At 64.6% G+C, this 18,210-nt stretch overlaps 2 protein-coding genes across 11 annotated transcripts; one reads left to right on the top strand and one right to left on the bottom strand.

Annotated features, from left to right (window-relative positions):
- The first annotated feature begins 1,410 nt into the window (after positions 1-1,410).
- Positions 1,411-12,800, top strand: LOC116436559 (lysosomal acid glucosylceramidase-like). 9 transcript variants are annotated; one of them, XM_032093776.1, is made up of 12 exons: positions 1,460-1,514; positions 2,607-2,717; positions 2,936-3,069; positions 10,155-10,212; positions 10,290-10,436; positions 10,563-10,696; positions 11,154-11,326; positions 11,427-11,664; positions 11,743-11,967; positions 12,057-12,220; positions 12,299-12,424; positions 12,506-12,800. In XM_032093776.1, the coding sequence occupies exons 1-12, from the start codon at positions 1,475-1,477 to the stop codon at positions 12,624-12,626; spliced, it is 1,671 nt and encodes a 556-aa protein (XP_031949667.1). In that variant the 5' UTR covers positions 1,460-1,474; the 3' UTR covers positions 12,627-12,800. The 9 variants fall into 9 exon arrangements, with proteins under 9 accessions (XP_031949674.1, XP_031949669.1, XP_031949667.1 ...); XM_032093777.1 differs by having other exon boundaries at positions 2,936-3,096; positions 10,182-10,212; XM_032093781.1 differs by lacking the exon at positions 1,460-1,514 and adding an exon at positions 2,340-2,422.
- Positions 12,801-14,206: 1,406 nt separating this feature from the next.
- MTX1 (metaxin 1) lies at positions 14,207-18,044 on the bottom strand. 2 transcript variants are annotated; one of them, XM_032093792.1, is made up of 8 exons: positions 17,348-17,465; positions 17,190-17,259; positions 16,118-16,197; positions 15,885-15,977; positions 15,367-15,549; positions 15,129-15,205; positions 14,715-14,869; positions 14,207-14,591 (listed from the first exon to the last, which is right to left on the bottom strand). In XM_032093792.1, exons 1-8 carry the CDS (start codon positions 17,426-17,428, stop codon positions 14,368-14,370), a joined length of 963 nt encoding a protein of 320 aa, XP_031949683.1. In that variant the 5' UTR covers positions 17,429-17,465; the 3' UTR covers positions 14,207-14,367. The 2 variants fall into 2 exon arrangements, with proteins under 2 accessions (XP_031949683.1, XP_031949682.1); XM_032093791.1 differs by lacking the exon at positions 17,190-17,259 and having other exon boundaries at positions 17,348-18,044.
- Positions 18,045-18,210: the final 166 nt, after the last annotated feature.

Below are 18,210 nucleotides of genomic sequence, written 5' to 3'. Positions count from 1 at the left end.
CACCCCACTCCCGGTGCAGGGCTGCTCCTCCACCTGCTTCTGACTTACCTGTCCTGGTGCTAACAGCTGGTGGCCGGATGCTGAATCACCTTGGTCCACGTGCCCTGGTCCCTGCGCTCGGCTCCGTGCTGAAGGACGGACTGGCTCTGGGATAAACGTAGCGGAGGCGAATCCTCCGACGTCGCTGGGCTTGGCTCATTAATTCTTGTGCAAAGCCTTGGCTTGTTTGGAGCTCTCAGTGGCTGGGGGCTGCTGGGGTCCCGCAGCAGCTGGCCTGGAGCTGGTGATCACCCTAAGGACTGTGTCCCCACGTGCTCCGGGCTGGGGTCTCACTGATGGGAAGGAGTTTCTGTGATGCTGCACTGAGGCTCTTTGGCATCGATGTTTACGGAGTCGTGATCCCCATAAAAGTGACTCAGCCCATCTCCGTGTCCCCTGAGTCCCCATCCACACTGTCCTGGCTTAGGGACAAAATTCAACCCCGGCTCCTCCAACAGCTCCATTGACCCCACATCCTTGACCCCATCCTGGAACGAACCCACCTGTGCACTGCAAAGGGCGGTCACACGATGCCACGAGGCCCCTGCGACCCCCACGAGCTCCCCATATTCGGAGGTTGGCTGCAAGAAGCAGCTTTGGGGGGCTTGGTGGGGCTGCCCAGTATCTGCTGTGCCAGCGGCTCCAAGTGAGGCGTTGCCTGGCCCCTGGGTCTCACTTTTCCTGCTCAGCAGGACGCTCTTATCAGCTGCTGTTGATAGGGATGAGCTCCAGCAGCCTCCGCAGTGTTTTGCTTCCAGGAGCTGTGGGACCTGAGCCAGCTGGGGGGCTGTGTCTGATGGGGGGCAGGAAGAACTGGACCTTGGAATAGGAAAGGGTGAGCGAGGGCATCCTGGATGGCTGGAAGTAAGCTTGGAGGTGGCTGACTGCCTTAGGAGCTATTAATCCCTCCCCAGAATTGGAGTTCATTAGCCAGGGTGTAGCAGTCTGATGGCTCCTTAATCACACTTGGAGGTGGGAGATCCCTGGCGCAGCGGGACAGGGACAGGAGCTCCCTCCTGGGGCACCTGTTTGCCCCATGAGATACAACCAGGGACTACCTGGCTCCATCTGCCCCAGCCCCAGTGGCTGCTGGCCCGGGTGTCCCATGGCTCAGCTCCCAGTAGAGGTGTGGAACCATGGCAGGGCCCACAGCAGGGCAGTGCTGGAGGTAGGAGGGACTTTGATGAATTGAATTGCCCCAGAGCTGCATCTGATATGCCAGAAACGGAGAAAATTACTCATGAGGTGCTGCTCCACCCACGGAGGGAAAGCTAACGGAGCAATTTAACCCTGTGCAGGGGAGCCCTGACCTGGTGATTGATGCTCCAGGCCAGCAGAGCCGTGGCTGGGAACTGTGGCTGGGATCTGGGCACTCTCCATTCCCTGGTCCACCCCTGTGTGGAGATGCCGAGGATGTCCCCGCAGTGATGGCTACATGTCCAGGGGAGTGGGAACATCCTGGGTGATGGGACCAGGTAGGGTCTGTGTGCCCAGGGGAGCTGGCCCAGTTCAGCCTTGGCTTGCTGGGCTGGAGGGTCACTCTTGGAGGAGCAGGGAGCGCTCCTGGAGCAGCAGAGCTGGGCTTTGCTCCTGGCACGGTGTTGGGACAGCAGCGTCCCCTTTGAGGGTCCGGCTGCTGTTGTTGACAGCCAGAGTGCAGCCCTGCTTGTCCAGGAGCTGGGGTATTGCCCGCTTGCTGTCACTGCTGTCACTGCTGCCGCCTTCCCCAGCACGTGCTGAGTTGGGGTCAGTGATGCCAAAGGCTTGGGCAGGGAATGGCAACGGCCCCAGCTCCCGTGTGGCCACCCCTGCTGTGTCTTTATGCTGCCCTGGGCCATGCAGCCACGTTCACTGACCTTGTCTGGGTGTCCTGGACCCTCCAATGCTGAGTGCATGGCCCCGCGGCTCCTTGGGGACAGTGGGGTGTTGGCCAGGGATAAGTGGGTGTCCCAGGGTGCTGTTGGAGGTCCCCAGCAGGAGAGGCGGCGGTGCCACGAGCCTGCCCTTGGCTCTGCTGGGCTCCCAGGGGCTCCTCCAGACCCTGCCTGACAAAATGAAGGAATCAGCTCGTCCTTCAGGGCTGGCAGTGAGGTCTCAGAGCTGCCCCTGCGACACCTCCCCGTGCTGGTCAGACCTTTCACTCCGGCAGAGCTTGGCACGGCGGCGAGGGCGAAGGGGACCCGGTGCTCCCCAGCCCCACGGCGAGGAGATGCACGGCGATCCGGGCCGGGAGGAGGGCAAGGAGGAGCTGTGGGGGTGGGAGAGGGTGTGCTGCGGAGGGAGGTCTCCGAGCAGCTCCCTGTAAAAGCGAGGTGGGGAGGCTGGAGCTGCTGAGGAGGAGGAGGGCTGGCGGCAGCGCAGGTCGGGAGCAGCTGGGGTGAAGGTGGGTGGGGTGCGGGCTCCCGGGAGGGATGGACCCACCCCAACCTACCTGCAAGATGAGGGTGTTTGGGGGGAATGGAGCAGGTGGCAGGAGCTCTATGGCCCTGGAAGGAGGAACAGGGGCTGAGGAGATGGGGCTGATCCCTCCATCCCCCTGCCTTGACTGAGGGTGTCCCCGCCCGCAGGTGCTGCTCCCTGGGACCCGCCAGAGCTCGGGGACCGCGGAAGGGCCATGGGGGCTGCCGGCATCCTGGGCTGGCTGCTGCTGCTGCTGGTGCCAGTGCCCCAGGTGGCAGGTGAGCACGGGGACGTCGCGGGGGTGGCAGCGGAGCTTGGGCACCCTGGGACAAGGACAGGAGCCCAGGGGCAGCGCGGAGCTGGGTGCCCGGGAGGTGCCCGGGAGGTGCCGGGGTGCGGAAGACGGGGACAATGGCATCGCCCCGGAGCAGGCGGGAGAGCAGACAGGGACACGTCCCTGAGCCGGCAGCCACCCCCACCTTCCCATGCCTCCCAGCTGCCCGACCCTGCATCCCCAAGGATTTTGGGCACGGCTCGCTGGTCTGCGTCTGCAATGCCACGTACTGCGACACGCTGGACCCCCTGGTCCTGCCGGCCCCCGGCTCCTACGTCAAGTACGAGAGCAGCAAGGCCGGCAAGCGGCTGGAGCGGAGCGAGGGGAGCTTCCAGAGCAGTCTGCGCACCCCAGGTAGCGCCGCGGGTGGGTGGCGGTGCCCCCGCGGGACCCCCAGGCACCACGGACTGATCCGGGGTCTTCCCGCAGAGCTGCTGCTGACGCTCAACATCTCCGCGCTGTACCAGCACGTGAAGGGCTTCGGCGGGTCCCTCTCTGATGCAGCTGCCATGAACATCCTGAAGCTGTCACAGCCGGCCCAGGACAACCTGCTGCGCTCCTACTTCTCTGAGAGCGGTGAGGGCACGGCGGTGTGAGCAGATCGTGGGGTCACCAGAGGTGGCTGTGCCTGTCCCCGCTGCAGGGACACCGTCACCTGATGTTTTCCTGCTCCGCAGGGATTGAGTACAACCTCATCCGGGTCCCCATGGCTTGCAGCGACTTCTCCGTGCGCCCCTACAGCTATGATGATGTCCCTGACGACTACGAGCTGAAGCACTTCAGGCTGGTGGACGAGGATGTGAAGATGAAGGTGGGAGGCTGAAGCCGCTGCCATGGGCACCTTGTCCCCTCTCGCGCCGGAGCTCCTGCGCGTGCTGGGACCCCCATGAGCAGGTGCTGCTGAGCCCCACACACCGTGGCAGCCCGTGGGAGCTGGCACCTCCTCTGGGGCACGTCCTGGCGCATCCCAGCTGGCACTGGCAGGGTGAGGAGCCAGGGTGCTGTGCCATGGGGTGGTGCTTGCCAGCTACCAGTCCCCACTGAGGTCCCTTGAGTTCCTCCCATGCCGGGCCCCGTGGTTTTGGGGAGCTGTAGCTGACCCCGTCCCTCTGCTCCCTCCCGCAGATTCCCCTCCTGCGCCGAGCTTTGGCCATGAGCAAGCGGCAGCTGTTGCTGTTCGCCAGCCCCTGGACTGCCCCAGCCTGGATGAGGAGTAACGGGGACGTCCGTGGGAAAGGCACTCTGAAAGGGCACGCAGGGGACAAGTACCACAAGACCTGGGCCAACTACTTCATCAAGTACTGTCTCTGGAACCAGGCTGGGATGGACAGCGGGGGCACTGGGGAGGGGGGTGGGGGGACAGCACAGCTGATTCTGCCCCCCCTTCTCTGCACCAGGTTCCTGGATGAATACTCCAAACACAACGTGACCTTCTGGGCAGTGACAGCACAGAACGAGCCACTGGCAGGGCTCTTCACGCCCCCCCAGGCCCCCACCATCGCCTTCACGGCCGCACAGCAGCGAGACTTCATCGCCCAGGACCTGGGCCCAGCGCTGGCCCGCAGCCCCCACCGCACGCGGCTCCTCATGCTCGACGACCAGCGCATCCACCTCCCACACTGGGCCAAAGTGGTGAAGAGCAGAGCCCCTTCCTTCCCCTCTGCCTCGTGCCCCAGCCCCAGGCTTTATTGGAAATGGAGCCAGCGGCCTCTCCCAGCCCTAGAGAGTGGGAGCAAACCGGGTCTGCCGGAGTGGGAGCCGGAGCTGGCTCCTTCGGGAGCAGCCACCTCTGCATGTGCCCGGCGGGAGTGAGGACAGGAGGTGGCACCCACATCCTGGATCCCTGGATCCTGGCAGTGCTGCTGCCAGCACCTTTTCTGGGCAGAGTTTTGGCTGACTTGGCTTCCCCGCACAGTGCTCCAAGGGCTGTTTGGGGGAATCACCTTAAACAAGGAGGAGAGAAAGTAAAATGTTCTCCTGCCCCAGCCTCAGGGCAGGCAGCCTGCCCTTCCTTTGCCTCCAGCCATGGCATGGCCACAGGGCTGGACCACCCCAGGGGGGATGTGGAGGGAGGACCAGGCAGCAGCAGAGCCAGGTGGGGGGCAAGGGGTTCACCGAGGGGCAAACCTGGACCCCACCCCCTCAGCATGGCACCCAGCGAGGTGCCAAAGCCATGTTGGGGTGCTGTTGGGGCGCCAGATCCATGCTGGGGTGCTGCTCAAAGGGGTGCAGTGCTGCAGGGAGGGGACAAGAGGTGGCCCTGGGAGACCACACTGGCACATAGAGTCCGTGTGTCCATCTCCACGGGCTTCAGGCATGGGTAGCCTCGGGGTGAGGCATCTCGTTTGCTCCCCAGGTCCTGGGGAATGCCACAGCTGCCCGTTATGTGGCTGGCCTGGCGGTCCACTGGTACCTGGATGCCATCGTCCCACCCGGCTGCAGCCTGGAGGCCACCCACAAGCTCTTCCCTGACCATTTCCTCCTCTACACGGAGGCCTGCACTGGCTTCTTCATGTTCCGCTTCGCCGTGTCCCTGGGCTGCTGGGAGCGAGGGGACCACTACAGCTACAGCATCCTGACGGTACGGCCCCCACACTGCCCGCCCGGGGCCGGGGGACTCGGCCTCACTCAGCCCCTTCCCTGCCCCCCCCAGGTCATGAACCACTTTGTGTCCGGTTGGACCGACTGGAACCTGGCCCTGGATCAGGAGGGGGGCCCCAACTGGGTTAAGAACTTTGTGGACAGCCCCGTCATCGTGGATGGCAGCAAGGACATCTTCTACAAGCAGCCCATGTTCTACCACCTGGGGCACTTCAGGTGGGTCGGGGGGGCTCAGGTGCTGCCGCCAGCCCCAGAGCAGGGGTAGAGCCCCTCTCCTGGTCCTCTCCCCACAGCAAGTTCATCCCCGAGGGCTCCCGGCGGGTGGGGCTGCACAGCAGCCGCCGCTGCCTCCTCTGCCAGCTGGAGCACGTGGCCGTCGTGCGCCCCGATGGTGCCCTTGTGCTGGTGGTCCTCAACAGGTCAGCCCAGGCAGGGGACAGGGGGTGATGCTCAGCCCCGGCTGTGCCGACCTGCTCAGCCCCTCTCGGTCCCCAGGTCTGGCCGGGATGTGCCACTTGGAATCCGGGACCCTGTCATGGGGTTCATCGAGACCGTGGCTCCAGCCCACTCCATCCAGACCTACCTGTGGCGCCAGCAGTGATGGCCAGGGGAGTGCTGGGGGGCTCTGGGGGGCTCCGGGGGTCAGCTCTTCCGCCACCCTTTCCAGCACCCCTCAAGGGTGGAAGCAGATGGTGACCCATTGCTGGGGGTGCAGCCCCTGCACGAGGGGCTCCGCTGGCACCGGGGTCTGCCCGGGGCTGCAGCTTCCCAGCCTCCCCTCCCTCCCGGCACTTCCCATCCCCCTGGGAGCTCCCTCCGCACCGTCTCCTGGACCACACTTCCACACGTGGCCCCCTTGAAACCTTCGCGTGTGTCTCGGGCGCCAAGTAAAGCCATGACGCGCTCCCTCCGGAATGCGCCGTTCCCGTCAGTGTTTCCTCTACGCGCTCGGAAATCGCTCGGTTTTCCTCGGCGGGGCGGCGCGGGGCCAGGGGTGCCCCGGGGGCTCCGGCCCCCGTGGCCTGCGGGTGGCTCCTTGTTTATCCCTGCAGCTGGAGCCTAGGCCGCTGCCAGCCCTTGATTCGTTCCGTATGTGCTGTTGGTTTTCCCCAGCCTACTTTTTGGGGGAATTTTTTTCAAAAATCCAAATGTCAGACGCTGTCGGAAAGGCAGAGTAAATGATATCAGTGTCCCCATCCACCGAACCTTATGGACAAATTAGGCCGGTGCCACCTCTCCAGGGTGGCCTCTGGACAGAGTCCCCTCTATTCTGGCTGTGGCCAACACCGGCCGCAGCCCGCAATGACCTCCCCGTCCTGTTTGCTTTCCCTAAATACCAGTTACAGTATTCCCTGTGCCTTTGGGAATGTTACCAGCATCTTTGAAGTACAGGAATGAGAAAGCCAGAGTGCTCCTTGGCCAATGCCCCTGTGTGAGAGCCATGGAACTGCTGAGGTTGGGGAAAACGAAAACCCCAGAGGTTTAACAGCTGGTTTATTGGAGTGTGGTGTGAAGGTGGCACCGGGCTCCATCCCAGCCCTGTTCATGGAGCACATCAGCCTGTCCTGTGCTTTTATCCGTGTTCCTGGGGAACGCTGGCCCCAGCAGCAGCTGGGTTGGGCTGCCTGTGCTTAGAATCATAGAATAGAATCATGGAATCCTTGAGGTTGGAAAAGGCCTTGAAGATCATCAAGTCCAACCATTCCCCCAGCGCTGCCAAGGCCAGCACTAAATCATGTCCCCAAGTGCTCCATACGCATCCGTTAAATCCCTCCAGGGATGGCGACTCCACCACTGCCCCAGGCAGCCGATGCCAGGGCTGGACAGTCCTTTCCATGAAGAAATTTTCTTTAATATTCAACCTAAACCTCCCCTGATGCAACTTGAGGCCATTTCCTCTTGTCTGGTCCCTTGCTCCCTGGGAGCGAAGCCTGACCCCCACTTAGCTGCCCCCTCCTGTCAGGGACTTGTGCAGAGCCACAAGGTCCCCCCTGAGCCTCCTTTTCTCCAGGCTGAGCCCCTTTCCCAGCTCCCTCAGCCTCTCCTGGTGCTCCAGACCCTTCCTCAGCTCCATCCCCTTCTGTGGACATGCTCCAGCCCCTCAAGGTCTCTCTTGTCATGAGCGGCCCAGAACTGACCCCCAGGATTCGAGGTGTGACCTCATCAGTGCCCAGCACAGGGTCACTGCCCTGGTCCTGCTGCCATTCCTGACACCTTGGGAATGTCCCCTTCCCAGGGGACAGCTGTGCCAGGATGGCACACACGGAGCCCTCACCCCAGGTGTTCAGCACCGCCCAGGGACCAGTGTGCAGGGAAATGTTTTGGCCCAGCCCCTCTGGGCTGGCTCCCTGCTCCTGCCAGTTTGGAACCGAAGCTGCTGCAGGGTGGTGCCTTCCTTCCCTCCCTGTTGAAAAGCCAGCCGGGAAACGGGGGGATGCAACATCCCCGGCCATGGGTGCGAGGGGTGGGGTGAGGCTGGAGGAACCACCCCCATCATCCCCTCTGGCTGCAGCCTGGGTTGGGGGATCCCTTCTCTGGTGGCTGCAGGAGGAGCAGGGCCTTGGGTGGGGGGCTGTGATCTCCAGCGAGGGGCTGTGACCCTGGGTCAGGGGCTGTGGTCACTGTGTGGGGGACTGTGGCCCCTGGGTAGGGGACTGTGGTCCCTGGGCGGGGGTCTGCCTCCCTGGCCACCCTCACCAGCTGCCCCAAGGGGTCCCCGGGGCAGATGCCACTCCCCCTGTGGCTCTGCCCGCCTCCTGTTTCTCCTGCGGAGCAGATGCCTGCAATTAGGAAGGATCCCAAATTAGACGGTGTGGAGCCCAGACTTGTTTTGCAGAGGATAAACTGCTGCAGCCGGCTCCACCCAGCCCGCTGCGGCCTCCGGCGTGGGGGGCACGGCCCCACGGCGGGGGCGAGGGGACCTCGGCGGGCAGCGCCGGCAGCCCCCGCTGTGCCCATCGCCTGCGGAGCCAGCAGGAGGGGTCGGGGGTCCCTGCCGTGACTGGCTGCTGTCTCTGCCCGTGCCAGGAAAGGCGCTGGAGCAGCCACAAACGGGACACAGGTCACGGCGGTGGCCCCTGGATGGGTACAGCCAGCCCTACCCTGTCCGAGGTGTCCCAGGGACACAGGGCTGCTCCCGTGGGGCTCTCCCCAAGGGAAGCAGGGCAGGCCTGGCTGTGGGGGCTGATGGAGGCACCTGAGGGGCTGGCGAGCATCCTCCCCTCCCCAGCTTCCCTCTGGCCACTGGAACAGGTTTCAGGAGAGCTTTGCAAATGCTGTGGTGTGTGGAAAGCTCACTGGAGCCAGGTTGCAAAATCATCCCCAGGCTCCTCTTCAAACAGAGTCTCATGAGTCTCATGAGCTGTCCCATTCCAAACTCACCTTTCCTGCTCCGCCAGATGCATCACCTCCCACCAGGCACAGCCAGGACACAGGTCCTGCTGCCGCTGCCGCAGAGACGCAGCGAGAGGCGGTTTGGCAGCAGGTGAGTCCCCTGGATCTGGGGTGGCTTCAGCAGGTGGGAATGGGGATGGAGATGGGGATAGGGATGGGACAGCCCTGGGCAGCAGGACCATGCTGGGGCCATGCCCTGGCCAAGCTGGGCATCATTCCCAGGCAGGGAGTGGGAGGCAGTGGAGGCGTGACGGCTGCCTGGCCCCACTCCACATCCCACTGGATCTCGGCACCATCCCACCCTGGCGGAGGTCCCCAGGCGTCCTCAGTCTGGTACCGGAGTCCTGAGGCTTGGAGTTGGCTCCTTCTGTGCTCTCATTGAGAGGCTCCTTGCCCAGCACCAGGGGAAGGACAGGACAGGGTGTGAGCAGCTGCGCAGAACAGGGGAATGTGGGACTCTCCATGCCAGGGCCTTGGGCTCCAAACCACTCTGGCTGGACAAGCCCCAGCTGCCACGCATGTGGGATTGGGAGTGCGGAGCTGTTTGCTCCTAGCCGTGGCTCAGGGGGCACTGGGGGTACATGGGGTGATGCAGTGTGGCATGACATGGCATGGCACAGCTGTGGCACATGTGAGGAGGAAGAAGGAGTGGGAGGGAGTTGATGGGAGTGAACAAAGTTGCTGGGTACAGCCAGCGTGGGCAGCTGGGAACAGCGGGCTGGGGGGGTGGCTCACACCTGGGGGGCTGCCCACACCTGGGGGCTGCCCACACCTGAGACATAGCCACAGCTGTTGGTGGGCTCTGGAGGGGTGGGAGGGAAGGTGAGTGCTGGGCTGGAGCAGTGGGCAGAGGGCAGGACAGGCTTTGCCCTGACGGGAGGGGGGTCTGCTGGTCCCCAAAGTCCCTGGGCAGGGGGATGATGCTGGGGCTGTCCCTGCCCTGTGTCTCTGTCCCCTTGCAGGGCTGGGTCAGGGTGAGAAGAGCTGGGTGCTGACACCTCACCCTGTTTCCAGCTCCAGAGTGTCCAACAGCATCGTCTGAGCTGCTGCAGCAGAGGTGCCATGGGGCCAGGCTGTGCCAGCATCCTGGGCTGGCTCCTGCTGGCACAGGTGGCCCTGCAGGCCACAGGTACGTGCTGGCCCATGTCTCTGGGCTTTGGAGGGTGGCAGATTTGGAGTCTGTCATGGGTCAAAGGGATGAGCTGGGCTCGTGCCACACCCTCGGTGCCCACCTGGTCTCTCCTCTGCTGCAGGTGGCCGTCCCTGTGATGCCAAGGATTTTGGGCACGGCTCGCTGGTGTGTGCCTGCAGTGCCATGTACTGCGACACGCTGGACCCCCTGGTCCTGCCGGCCCCCGGCTCCTACGTCAAATACGAGAGCAGCAAGGCCGGCAAGCGGCTGGAGCGGAGCGAGGGGAGCTTCCAGCACAACGCCAAGACCCCAGGTACCACCCTGGCTGGCACCTGCTGTGAGAGAGCCTGTCCCACAGAGCAGGGATGGTGACACTGTGTGTCCCCACAGATTTCCACCTCACCCTGGACACGGCGCAGAGGTATCAGAAGGTGAAGGGGTTTGGTGGCTCCATCACCGACGCAGCTGCCATCAACATCCAGTCCCTGTCCAAGGATGCCCAGAACCACCTGCTCCACTCCTACTTCTCCGAGGAAGGTGAGCCCAACGCTGCTGGGTGGTGGGACTGGGGTCTGGCTGCTGAGATTTGTTCTGAGGGGCTCAGGGAGCTGGACCCCCCAAATACACCTCGGGGATGCCCATCACTATCTGCCCTGTCCTCAGGCATTGAGTACAACCTGGTGCGTGTGCCCATGGCCAGCACCGACTTCTCCATCCGCCTGTACACCTACGCCGATGCCGAGGGCGACTTCGAGCTGAGGCGGTTCAACCTGACAGAGGAGGACACACGCATGAAGGTGAGACCTGCAGGAAGAGTCTGAGGGACTGGGTCTGCTGCCTGGGTGGGATGGGGCAGAATGGGACTGGGATGGGATGGGATTGGGTTGGGACAGGATGGACAGGGGATGAAGGGGAGTTCCTTCCTGCTGATTAGCAGGGAGAGGACTCATCCTTCCATCTGGGTGGGTTAAAGGATGGGGTGGGACATGATGGGATAGGATGGGATGGGATGAAATAGGAAGGGGAAGGTGAGCACTTCCAGTGGGGAGGAAGAGGATTCATTCTGACACCTGGGTGGGATGGGATGGGATGGGACGGGATGGGATGGGATGGGAAGGGATGGGAAGGGATGGGATGGGATGGGAAAAGGGAGCACCTTCCCACCTCTGGGGAGGGAGATGACTCCTCCTGCTGCCTGCACTGCCAGTGCTGGGACAGACCCGGAGAGCTCTGTGCCACCCCATTTGTCCCTAGATCCCCATCCTCCAAGCAGCTCAGGCAGTGGCCAAGCGGCCGCTGTCGCTGTATGCCAGCCCCTGGACCTCCCCGGTCTGGATGAAGACGAATGGAGCGATGACAGGGAGGGGAACACTGAAGGGCAGCCCCGGGGACAAGTACCACAGGGCCTGGGCCAAGTACTTCATCCGGTGAGGGGTCACGGGAGCGCGGTGGGTGCTGGGGATGCCGTGCCTGGAGCTGGGGCCGGCACAGGTGCAACGGGGCCATTCACCGTCTACCCCACACCAGGTTCCTGGATGAATACGCCAAGCACAACCTGACCTTCTGGGCAGTGACGGCGGGGAACGAGCCCACGGCCGGTGAGATCGTCTTCTACCCCTTCCAGTGCCTGGGCTTCTCCCCTGAGCACCAGCGGGACTTCATCGCCCAGGACTTGGGCCCGGCGCTGGCCAACAGCTCCCACCGCCATGTCCAGCTCATCATCCTGGATGACCAGAGGGTGATGCTGCCCTACTGGGCCCAGGTGGTAAGTCCCCATAGCAGCTGTCCTGGCCCCACAGCAATGTCACAGCCCTGGGCACTGGTGACCCTTTTCTCCTGCCAGGTTCTCAAAGACCCTGTGGCTGCCAGCTACATCAGCGGCATCGGCATCCACTGGTACCTGGACTTTCTGGCGCCCATCGACCTGACCCTCTCCATCACCCACCACCTCTTCCCGGACTATTTCCTCATCTCCACAGAGGCCTCCACAGGCTCCTACTTCTGGGAGCCCAGGGTGGTGCTGGGTGGCTGGGACCGAGGCAGCAAGTACAGCCACAGCATCCTGACGGTAGGGTCTGGTGGGAGCCATGGATGCACTGGCCGCCCTGGCCACCTCCTGGGCCTGCCTGTGGCTCAGCACCATCCCCTGCCCTGCAGAACCTCAACAACTACGTGACGGGTTGGACCGACTGGAACCTGGCCCTGGACATGGAGGGAGGCCCCAACTGGAGCAAGAACTACGTGGACAGCCCCGTCATTGTGGACAGCAGCAAGGACGTCTTCTACAAGCAGCCCATGTTCTACCACCTGGGGCACTTCAGGTGTGTTGGGGGCCACAGGCTGGTGGCTCCAGGTACCACGTCCTAGGTGCCACACTCTGATCCTGCTTGTCCTCACAGCAAGTTCATCCCCGAGGGCTCACAGCGTGTGGGACTGGCCGTCTCCAAGAAGTGCCGCCGGTGTGACCTGGAGCACTCGGCTTTCCTGCGCCCCGATGGTGCCATCGTCCTGGTGGTCCTGAACCGGTGAGTGGCTCAGTTGTGATTGCTGGTAAAAGACCCCACTGACCCCACTGAGCTCCCATCTCCTTCTCATTTCCCCCACAGCTCCCCCATGGACGTGTCCTTTGGGATCTCTGACCCGCGGGCCGGCTTCATCGAGGCCGTGGCTCCTGGCGACTCCATCCAGACGTTCCTCTGGAAGCAGCCACGGCCAGCAGAGGAGTGAGGTGCCAGTGGCAGCTTGGAGAGAAGACTCCAATGGGGCTGAGGCTGCAGCACAGCCCCTGCAGCCCCCTGTGCCCCAGGGGACCTGTTTGACCCTAGGGCTGCAATGCCTGTGCTTTTCTAGATATTTTCATTAAAATAAGCAGGTTTTCTACAAACTTGCCTGAACCCCTGACCTCCCCTTGGTTCCAGCTCAGTGGGCAGGACTATGGCAGGCACCAGAGGAGGCAGATTTGAGGCTGATGGTACCTCCTGAGCCCCATGGGTCCCGTCCTACCTCTGCCCAGGTTCCTGGGGCATCCCACGTAGCTGGTGCTGCAGGGATGCAGGGGACTGTCACCCCAAGGGGTGCCATCTCCCTCCTGTCTGCCACTGCAGCATCCCCCCACAAGGAAGGGCCCAAAGCTGGCAGGGACCAGGGCCCTGCTGCAGTCAGGACACGCAGCCGGGATTTAGAGCAGAGCTCTGGCGTCGGCAGCTCCAGCTTCCCCCCGGCCAGAGCAGGCGGCTGTGGTTTCTCCTGCCGGAGCAGCCATCAGCCCATCCAGCTAATGGGAACCGGGAGCGTGGGGCACATACTTCCTGAGTGACGTTAGAGGGGAGCGTGCTGGGGGGGGGCTGCACTGAGTCATCCCCCTCCCACTGGGGCCCCTTGAACTGGGCCAGTATGGAGGAGGCTCTGCAGCTGGCCCAGCACCACGGCTCTGCTCCGGCGCAGTGTGGGAGCCTCCGGCCATTGCGCCCGGGTGGGGGGCACGTGGGGCGCGTGTCCAGGAGCTCAGCCTGGGGACATTCGGCCACCGCAGCAGCAGGGCTGGGATGCCGGTGGCGGCGGCAGCCGGCGGCCAAACAAGCGAGGGCTGTGTGCCGGCCTGGCCCCACGCCGCCTTTCCATCCGCGCACTCGTAAACCGGCAGCGGCCAGCGGGAACGGCAGCGCGGCCAACACCGGCACCAGCCCCGCGCCGGGTGGCCCAGGGGACCGCGGGGGCAGAAGGAGCCCAGGTGGCCACCCCCGACCCCGCTCGCAGCCCACGCGATGCGCTCCCAGCTGTGCCAGCTGCGGGAGCTCCCCGGCGCTGGCAGGCGCGGTGGAATGCAAACAGATGTCAGTGCTGGAGGGATCCCGGCTGCTGGAGCGGGGCTCAGGGCGTCCCGCTGGCAGCGGGGAGTGCTCCTGGGCTGGGGACGTGTCCTGACGAGCAGCCCCGGCTGCCCTTGGCTCCGGTTTTGTGTGCTGGCTGTGCTGCCGCTCTCGGGGCAGCCGGGCTGGCAGCAGCGTGGAGGGGAGGTGCCAGCCCCACAGAACTGCTGCCTGCGCTGCCCGGAGGGATGCCACAGTGGAACGATGCAAGAGAGATGTGGGGCTCAGTCCCACAGCTGTTGGAGAAGGGGCAGGGGACACTGCTGAGATGCCACAGATGCTTTTAGGTTCCCTCCTCTGCCCAGTCCTCAGCAAGACCCAGGGCTGGAGCGAGGGGCAGAGCCGCAGGCAGGACACACTGGTGCCTGCTGCAACACTCCAGCCTGGGCAACTGGGGAAACTGGGAAGGGCCTCAAGCACGCTGGGAGTATGAGAGGGTGCAGGTGGAGAGAGGGAGGTTTATTGGCATGGCAGGGATGCTCCCACGGAGGGGGCTGTGCTTCCTGGTGGGACACAGAGCGGGGAGCGATGCTGCCAGGCTCCCAGTGTAAAAACAGTCAGTTCCAGGGGCTGGGGAGGAACAGTCACACAGCTCGTCCTCACTCCTCCTCCTCCTCTTCCTCCTCCAGGGTGATGGGCTGCCGGCCGGCTGGCCCCACGCTGCCGCGCTGGATGGAGACGATGCCGCTCAGGAAGGCGTAGCCCAGCATGGCTGCCAGCCCCACCAGCACCGACAGCAGCTGGTTGCGCCATTTGTGGGGGTCCTCCTCTGCTTCACTGCCATCTGTGCCCGCAGACCGAGGGGCACCAGTCAGGGGGTCACCTGGAGGGGCAGAGCAGGGATGTGGGTGGGAAGGGTCACCCTGAGACTGGGCGCCAGCTGGGGACGCACCTGGGGGAACAGGTCACCCCAAGCCCGCAGGGTGAGGTGGGGGACGGCTCTCACCTCCGTCCCAGGGGAAGTAGAGGCTGAGGATGGAGGTGCAGTAGTTGCACAGGTTCTGCAGGGACTTCAGGTGCTGCTGCAGTTTCCCGTTGGGCAGCTTCGCCTTCAGGAGCGGCGCCAGGCGGCTGAAGACCAAGGCGTCGAGGGAGGCCGGCCTGGGGCACAGAGAGCCGTGCCTGGGCCACTGTCCCCACCCAAAGCCACCCAGACCCACCAGCCACCCCCAGCCCCAGCACTCCAGGGGACGGCACGTGGCTCCTGCTCCTTGGGAGGGTGCCCTGTCCCCTGCAAGCCTGTTCCACCCCCAGAGCAATGCAGAGGGGCTGCAGCTCCCCTGCAGACCACGGGGGTTCAGCCCTGCTGGGGTGCAGGGGGCTCTCAGGCCCCTTCCCCTCTCCCCCTCTGGCCACCTACGAGTCTCCAAAGAAAAACTTCTGGGAGCCGAGGCGCTGGGAGAGGAGTGTCAGGCATTCCCGAGCTTCCCGATAGAGCTGCAGGAGAAGGACAGAGGATTGTCACCTGCCAAGTACAGCCACAGTGCTCAGGGGAGGAGGAGAGGGAACCCCAGACCCCAGTTTGGGATTTTGGCCTCACATGGATTCCCCTGGACACCGCCGAGGACCCACTGTGCCCAGACCTCATCCCTCCTCACCTCCTTCTCCAGCTTCTCCTCATCCTCCATGTAGTCATCCCCCCACAACAGCTGCAGCCGCTCCAGCTGCCGCTTGTGCATGGCGTTGGGCAGGAAGAAGTTGAGGGGGAAGGGGATGGTTTCCGCGTACCACTTCCGCGTGTGCTCCACGTAGTTCTTTGCGTCCACCCAGAAGGTGTGGATCTGTGGTGGAGAACAACCCACAGCCCGGCCATGGCGGGGCTGCAGCCAGAGCTGCTGGCACACCAGAGCCCCTGCCTGGCACAGCCACCCTGGAGACCACAAGGGGCTGCAGGAGCATTGGGGTGAAGGGCAGACCCCAGCCCGGGCTGCACAACCCACTGCTGCCACCCCCGTACCCTGATCTTTGCCATGCCAGGCTCCCGGGATGTTGCTGCTGGCAGCGCTCGCTGGCTCTGCTGGCAGGTGGGCACACACCCGAGCCCACCAGCACAGCTCCAGGGAGCAGAGCCCATCCTCGGCAAGCCCCCCTTCCCTGCAGCCCCCCCGAGCCTCACCAGTACTGGCAGCAGCTTCTCCTCCAGCAGGGACACGAAGGCCAGTGCGTCCGCACTCTGTGTGGCCGACAGGTCGTAGTCAGCGTTGTACTTCTGCGCAGCAAACGCCATGGTTGGATCCCACGGGACGCACCAAATCCCACCCGTGGGTGACACAACAAAGTCCCCTCCTCCCTGAGGGGCTCCAGTACCCCCCAGCCCGGGGCAGGGGGTGCCCCAAGCCCAGCCCGTACCTGTTTCCTGAGGTGTGTTATGATATGCTGTGCTTTGGAGATGGTGCCCTCGTCCCGTGTCCTCAGCGCGGGCAGGTGCCCTGCGGGCAGGGGGAGTGGGGGCTGCAGTCGCTGTGCCCGGGGGCACCCTGAGCGGGTGAGGGGTGCAGGGGGCTGGAATGGGGGATGGACCCCCATGCCTGGATGAGGGGCACGAGGCAGAGGCGCAGGCAGTGACAGGGGTGTGAGCTGAGGTGGGGGACAGAGTGGTGCAGGGGAGGGCATAGAAACTCTGTGATGGGAAATGGGGAATGTGCTGGGATGAGGGGGGTGCAGTGGGGAGGTGATGGGACAGGGGGAGCAACGGGGAAAAAGGGTGCAGTGATGTGGGGGGCCACAGAAAAAAGGGGGGTGCAGTGAGGTGGGGGCTGTGATGAGGGCGTTCAATGGGACACGAGTCACAATGGGATGAGGGGGTGCAATGGGGCAGGGGGTGTGATGGGGCATGAGGGTGCAACAGGATGGAGGATAGTGATGGGATGGGGGTGTGATGGGGCATGAGGGTGCAACAGGATGGAGGATAGTGATGGGATGGGGGTGTGATGGGGCATGAGGGTGCAATAGGACAAGGGGGTTGTGATGGGATGATGGGGGTGTGACAGGGTACAGGGGAATGCAGTGGCGGGGAGGACACAGGACAAGGGGGTGCAATAAGACGAGAGGGTGGGGGGGTGCAGGTGAGGGGGCACAGGACATGAGGGATGCAATGGGGTGGGGGGTGTGATGGGGTAGAGGGTGCAATAGGATGGAGGATAGTGATGGGACAGGTGGTGTGATGGGGTGGGATGGTGCAATGGGGGGGGCGAGAGGCCATAGGGCAAGAGGAGTGCAATGGGATAAGAGGGTGCAATAGGGCACGGGGTCCAGTGGTGTGGGGGCCACATGAGGGATGAGATGGGGCGGGAGGCTGTGATGGGATGGGGGGTGTGTAACGTGCGGAGGGCGCAGTGGTGCGGAGTGGGGGCAACGGGATCACGGCGCTGCGATGGGGCGGGGGTCCCGGTGGTGCCGGTATCCTCGGCGGGGCCCTTACCGGAGGGGCTCCTCCAGGGGCTGGTGACCCGGTGCACTTTCAGCGGCGCCCCCGTGAACCGCGCGTAGGTCTGCGGGAAGGAGGGACGGAGGGAGGGATAGAGCGGGGGTCTGCCCGCGGGACCCCCGGCCCGGCCCCGGCCCGGCCCCGGCGCTCACCAGCACAGCCAGGCAGTCGGGATCCACCGAGGGCAGCCCCCAGCCCCCGGCCCAGCAGAACAGCTCCATGGGCGCCGCCATCTTCCGCCGACCCGGAACCGGACGGGCGGCCCCGCCCGCCCCCGCCGCGGGGCGGCACCGGCGGCACCGAGCGACGGCTCCGCGATGGAGCGGAGCCGAGCAGAGTCTGGGGACGGCGATGGTGGTGTCTGCAGGGTCCTTGGGGCCCGGTCCGCAGAGCCCCGCACCGCTCACTCTGCTTGGCCCCGCACAGCCCCGCTGTGCCCTGCATGGCCCCGCACCGCTCAGTTCAGCTCCCTACCTCTCACCCTGTTCGGTCCCGCACCGTATCGCACAGCCCTGCTGTGTCCCGCATGTCTCTGCACTGCCCCGCACAGCTCAGCTCAGCTCCACACTGCTCAGTCCTGCTGTGCCCCGCATCTCCCCGCAATGCCCCACACTGCCCCGCACGGCTCGGCTCAGCTCCTCACTGCTCACCCTGCTCGGTCCCGCACCGCTCAGCCCCGCACCCCCCTCCGCACGTCTCCATGGACAGCAGCCGGGCCGGGAGCCCGCTGGCAGCGGCGGAGAAAAAACGCCCCGTGCGCGGCTCGGGAACAGCCCCCTCCACCGCCCGCACCCCTCCGTTACGCGGGGCCGCTGGCGTGGAGCCGGACCTGGGGCGCGGGGCTGGGGCGGCCCCGGGGCCGGGCTCGGCCCGTTGTTATGGCACCGGGGGAAACAGCTGTAAACACGGCTGCAGCGCGGCGGGCCGCCCGCCCGCCTTGGCCGGAGCTCCGCGGGAGCGGCTCGGCGGCCCGAGCATCCCCCGGCGGTACGGACCGGCCCCGGGGCTCTGCCGG

Source organism: Corvus moneduloides, chromosome 29 (assembly GCF_009650955.1).
Source record: "Corvus moneduloides isolate bCorMon1 chromosome 29, bCorMon1.pri, whole genome shotgun sequence".
Taxonomy (NCBI): Eukaryota; Metazoa; Chordata; class Aves; order Passeriformes; family Corvidae; genus Corvus; species Corvus moneduloides.
The sequence above is the reverse complement of the archived record's forward strand: the minus strand, read 5'-3'. Positions and strand labels throughout refer to the sequence as shown.

Bases quoted from the DNA above. Each gene is read 5' to 3' on its own strand.
- LOC116436559 (XM_032093776.1), top strand. From the start codon at position 1,475: ATGTCCAGGGGAGTGGGAACATCCTGGGTGATGGGACCAG. The intron at 1,515-2,606 runs GTAGGGTCTGTG...CCCCGCCCGCAG, and splicing joins ATCCTGGGTGATGGGACCAG to GTGCTGCTCCCTGGGACCCG. The intron at 2,718-2,935 runs GTGAGCACGGGG...CATGCCTCCCAG, and splicing joins GCCAGTGCCCCAGGTGGCAG to CTGCCCGACCCTGCATCCCC.
- MTX1 (XM_032093791.1), bottom strand. From the start codon at position 17,639: ATGCAGGGCACAGCGGGGCTGTGCGGGGCCAAGCAGAGTGAGCGGTGC. The intron at 15,206-15,366 runs GTGAGGAGGGAT...CTTCTCCTGCAG, and splicing joins AGGAGAAGCTGGAGAAGGAG to CTCTATCGGGAAGCTCGGGA. The intron at 14,592-14,714 runs GTGAGAGCCGTC...CTGCCCCTCCAG, and splicing joins CTACTTCCCCTGGGACGGAG to GTGACCCCCTGACTGGTGCC.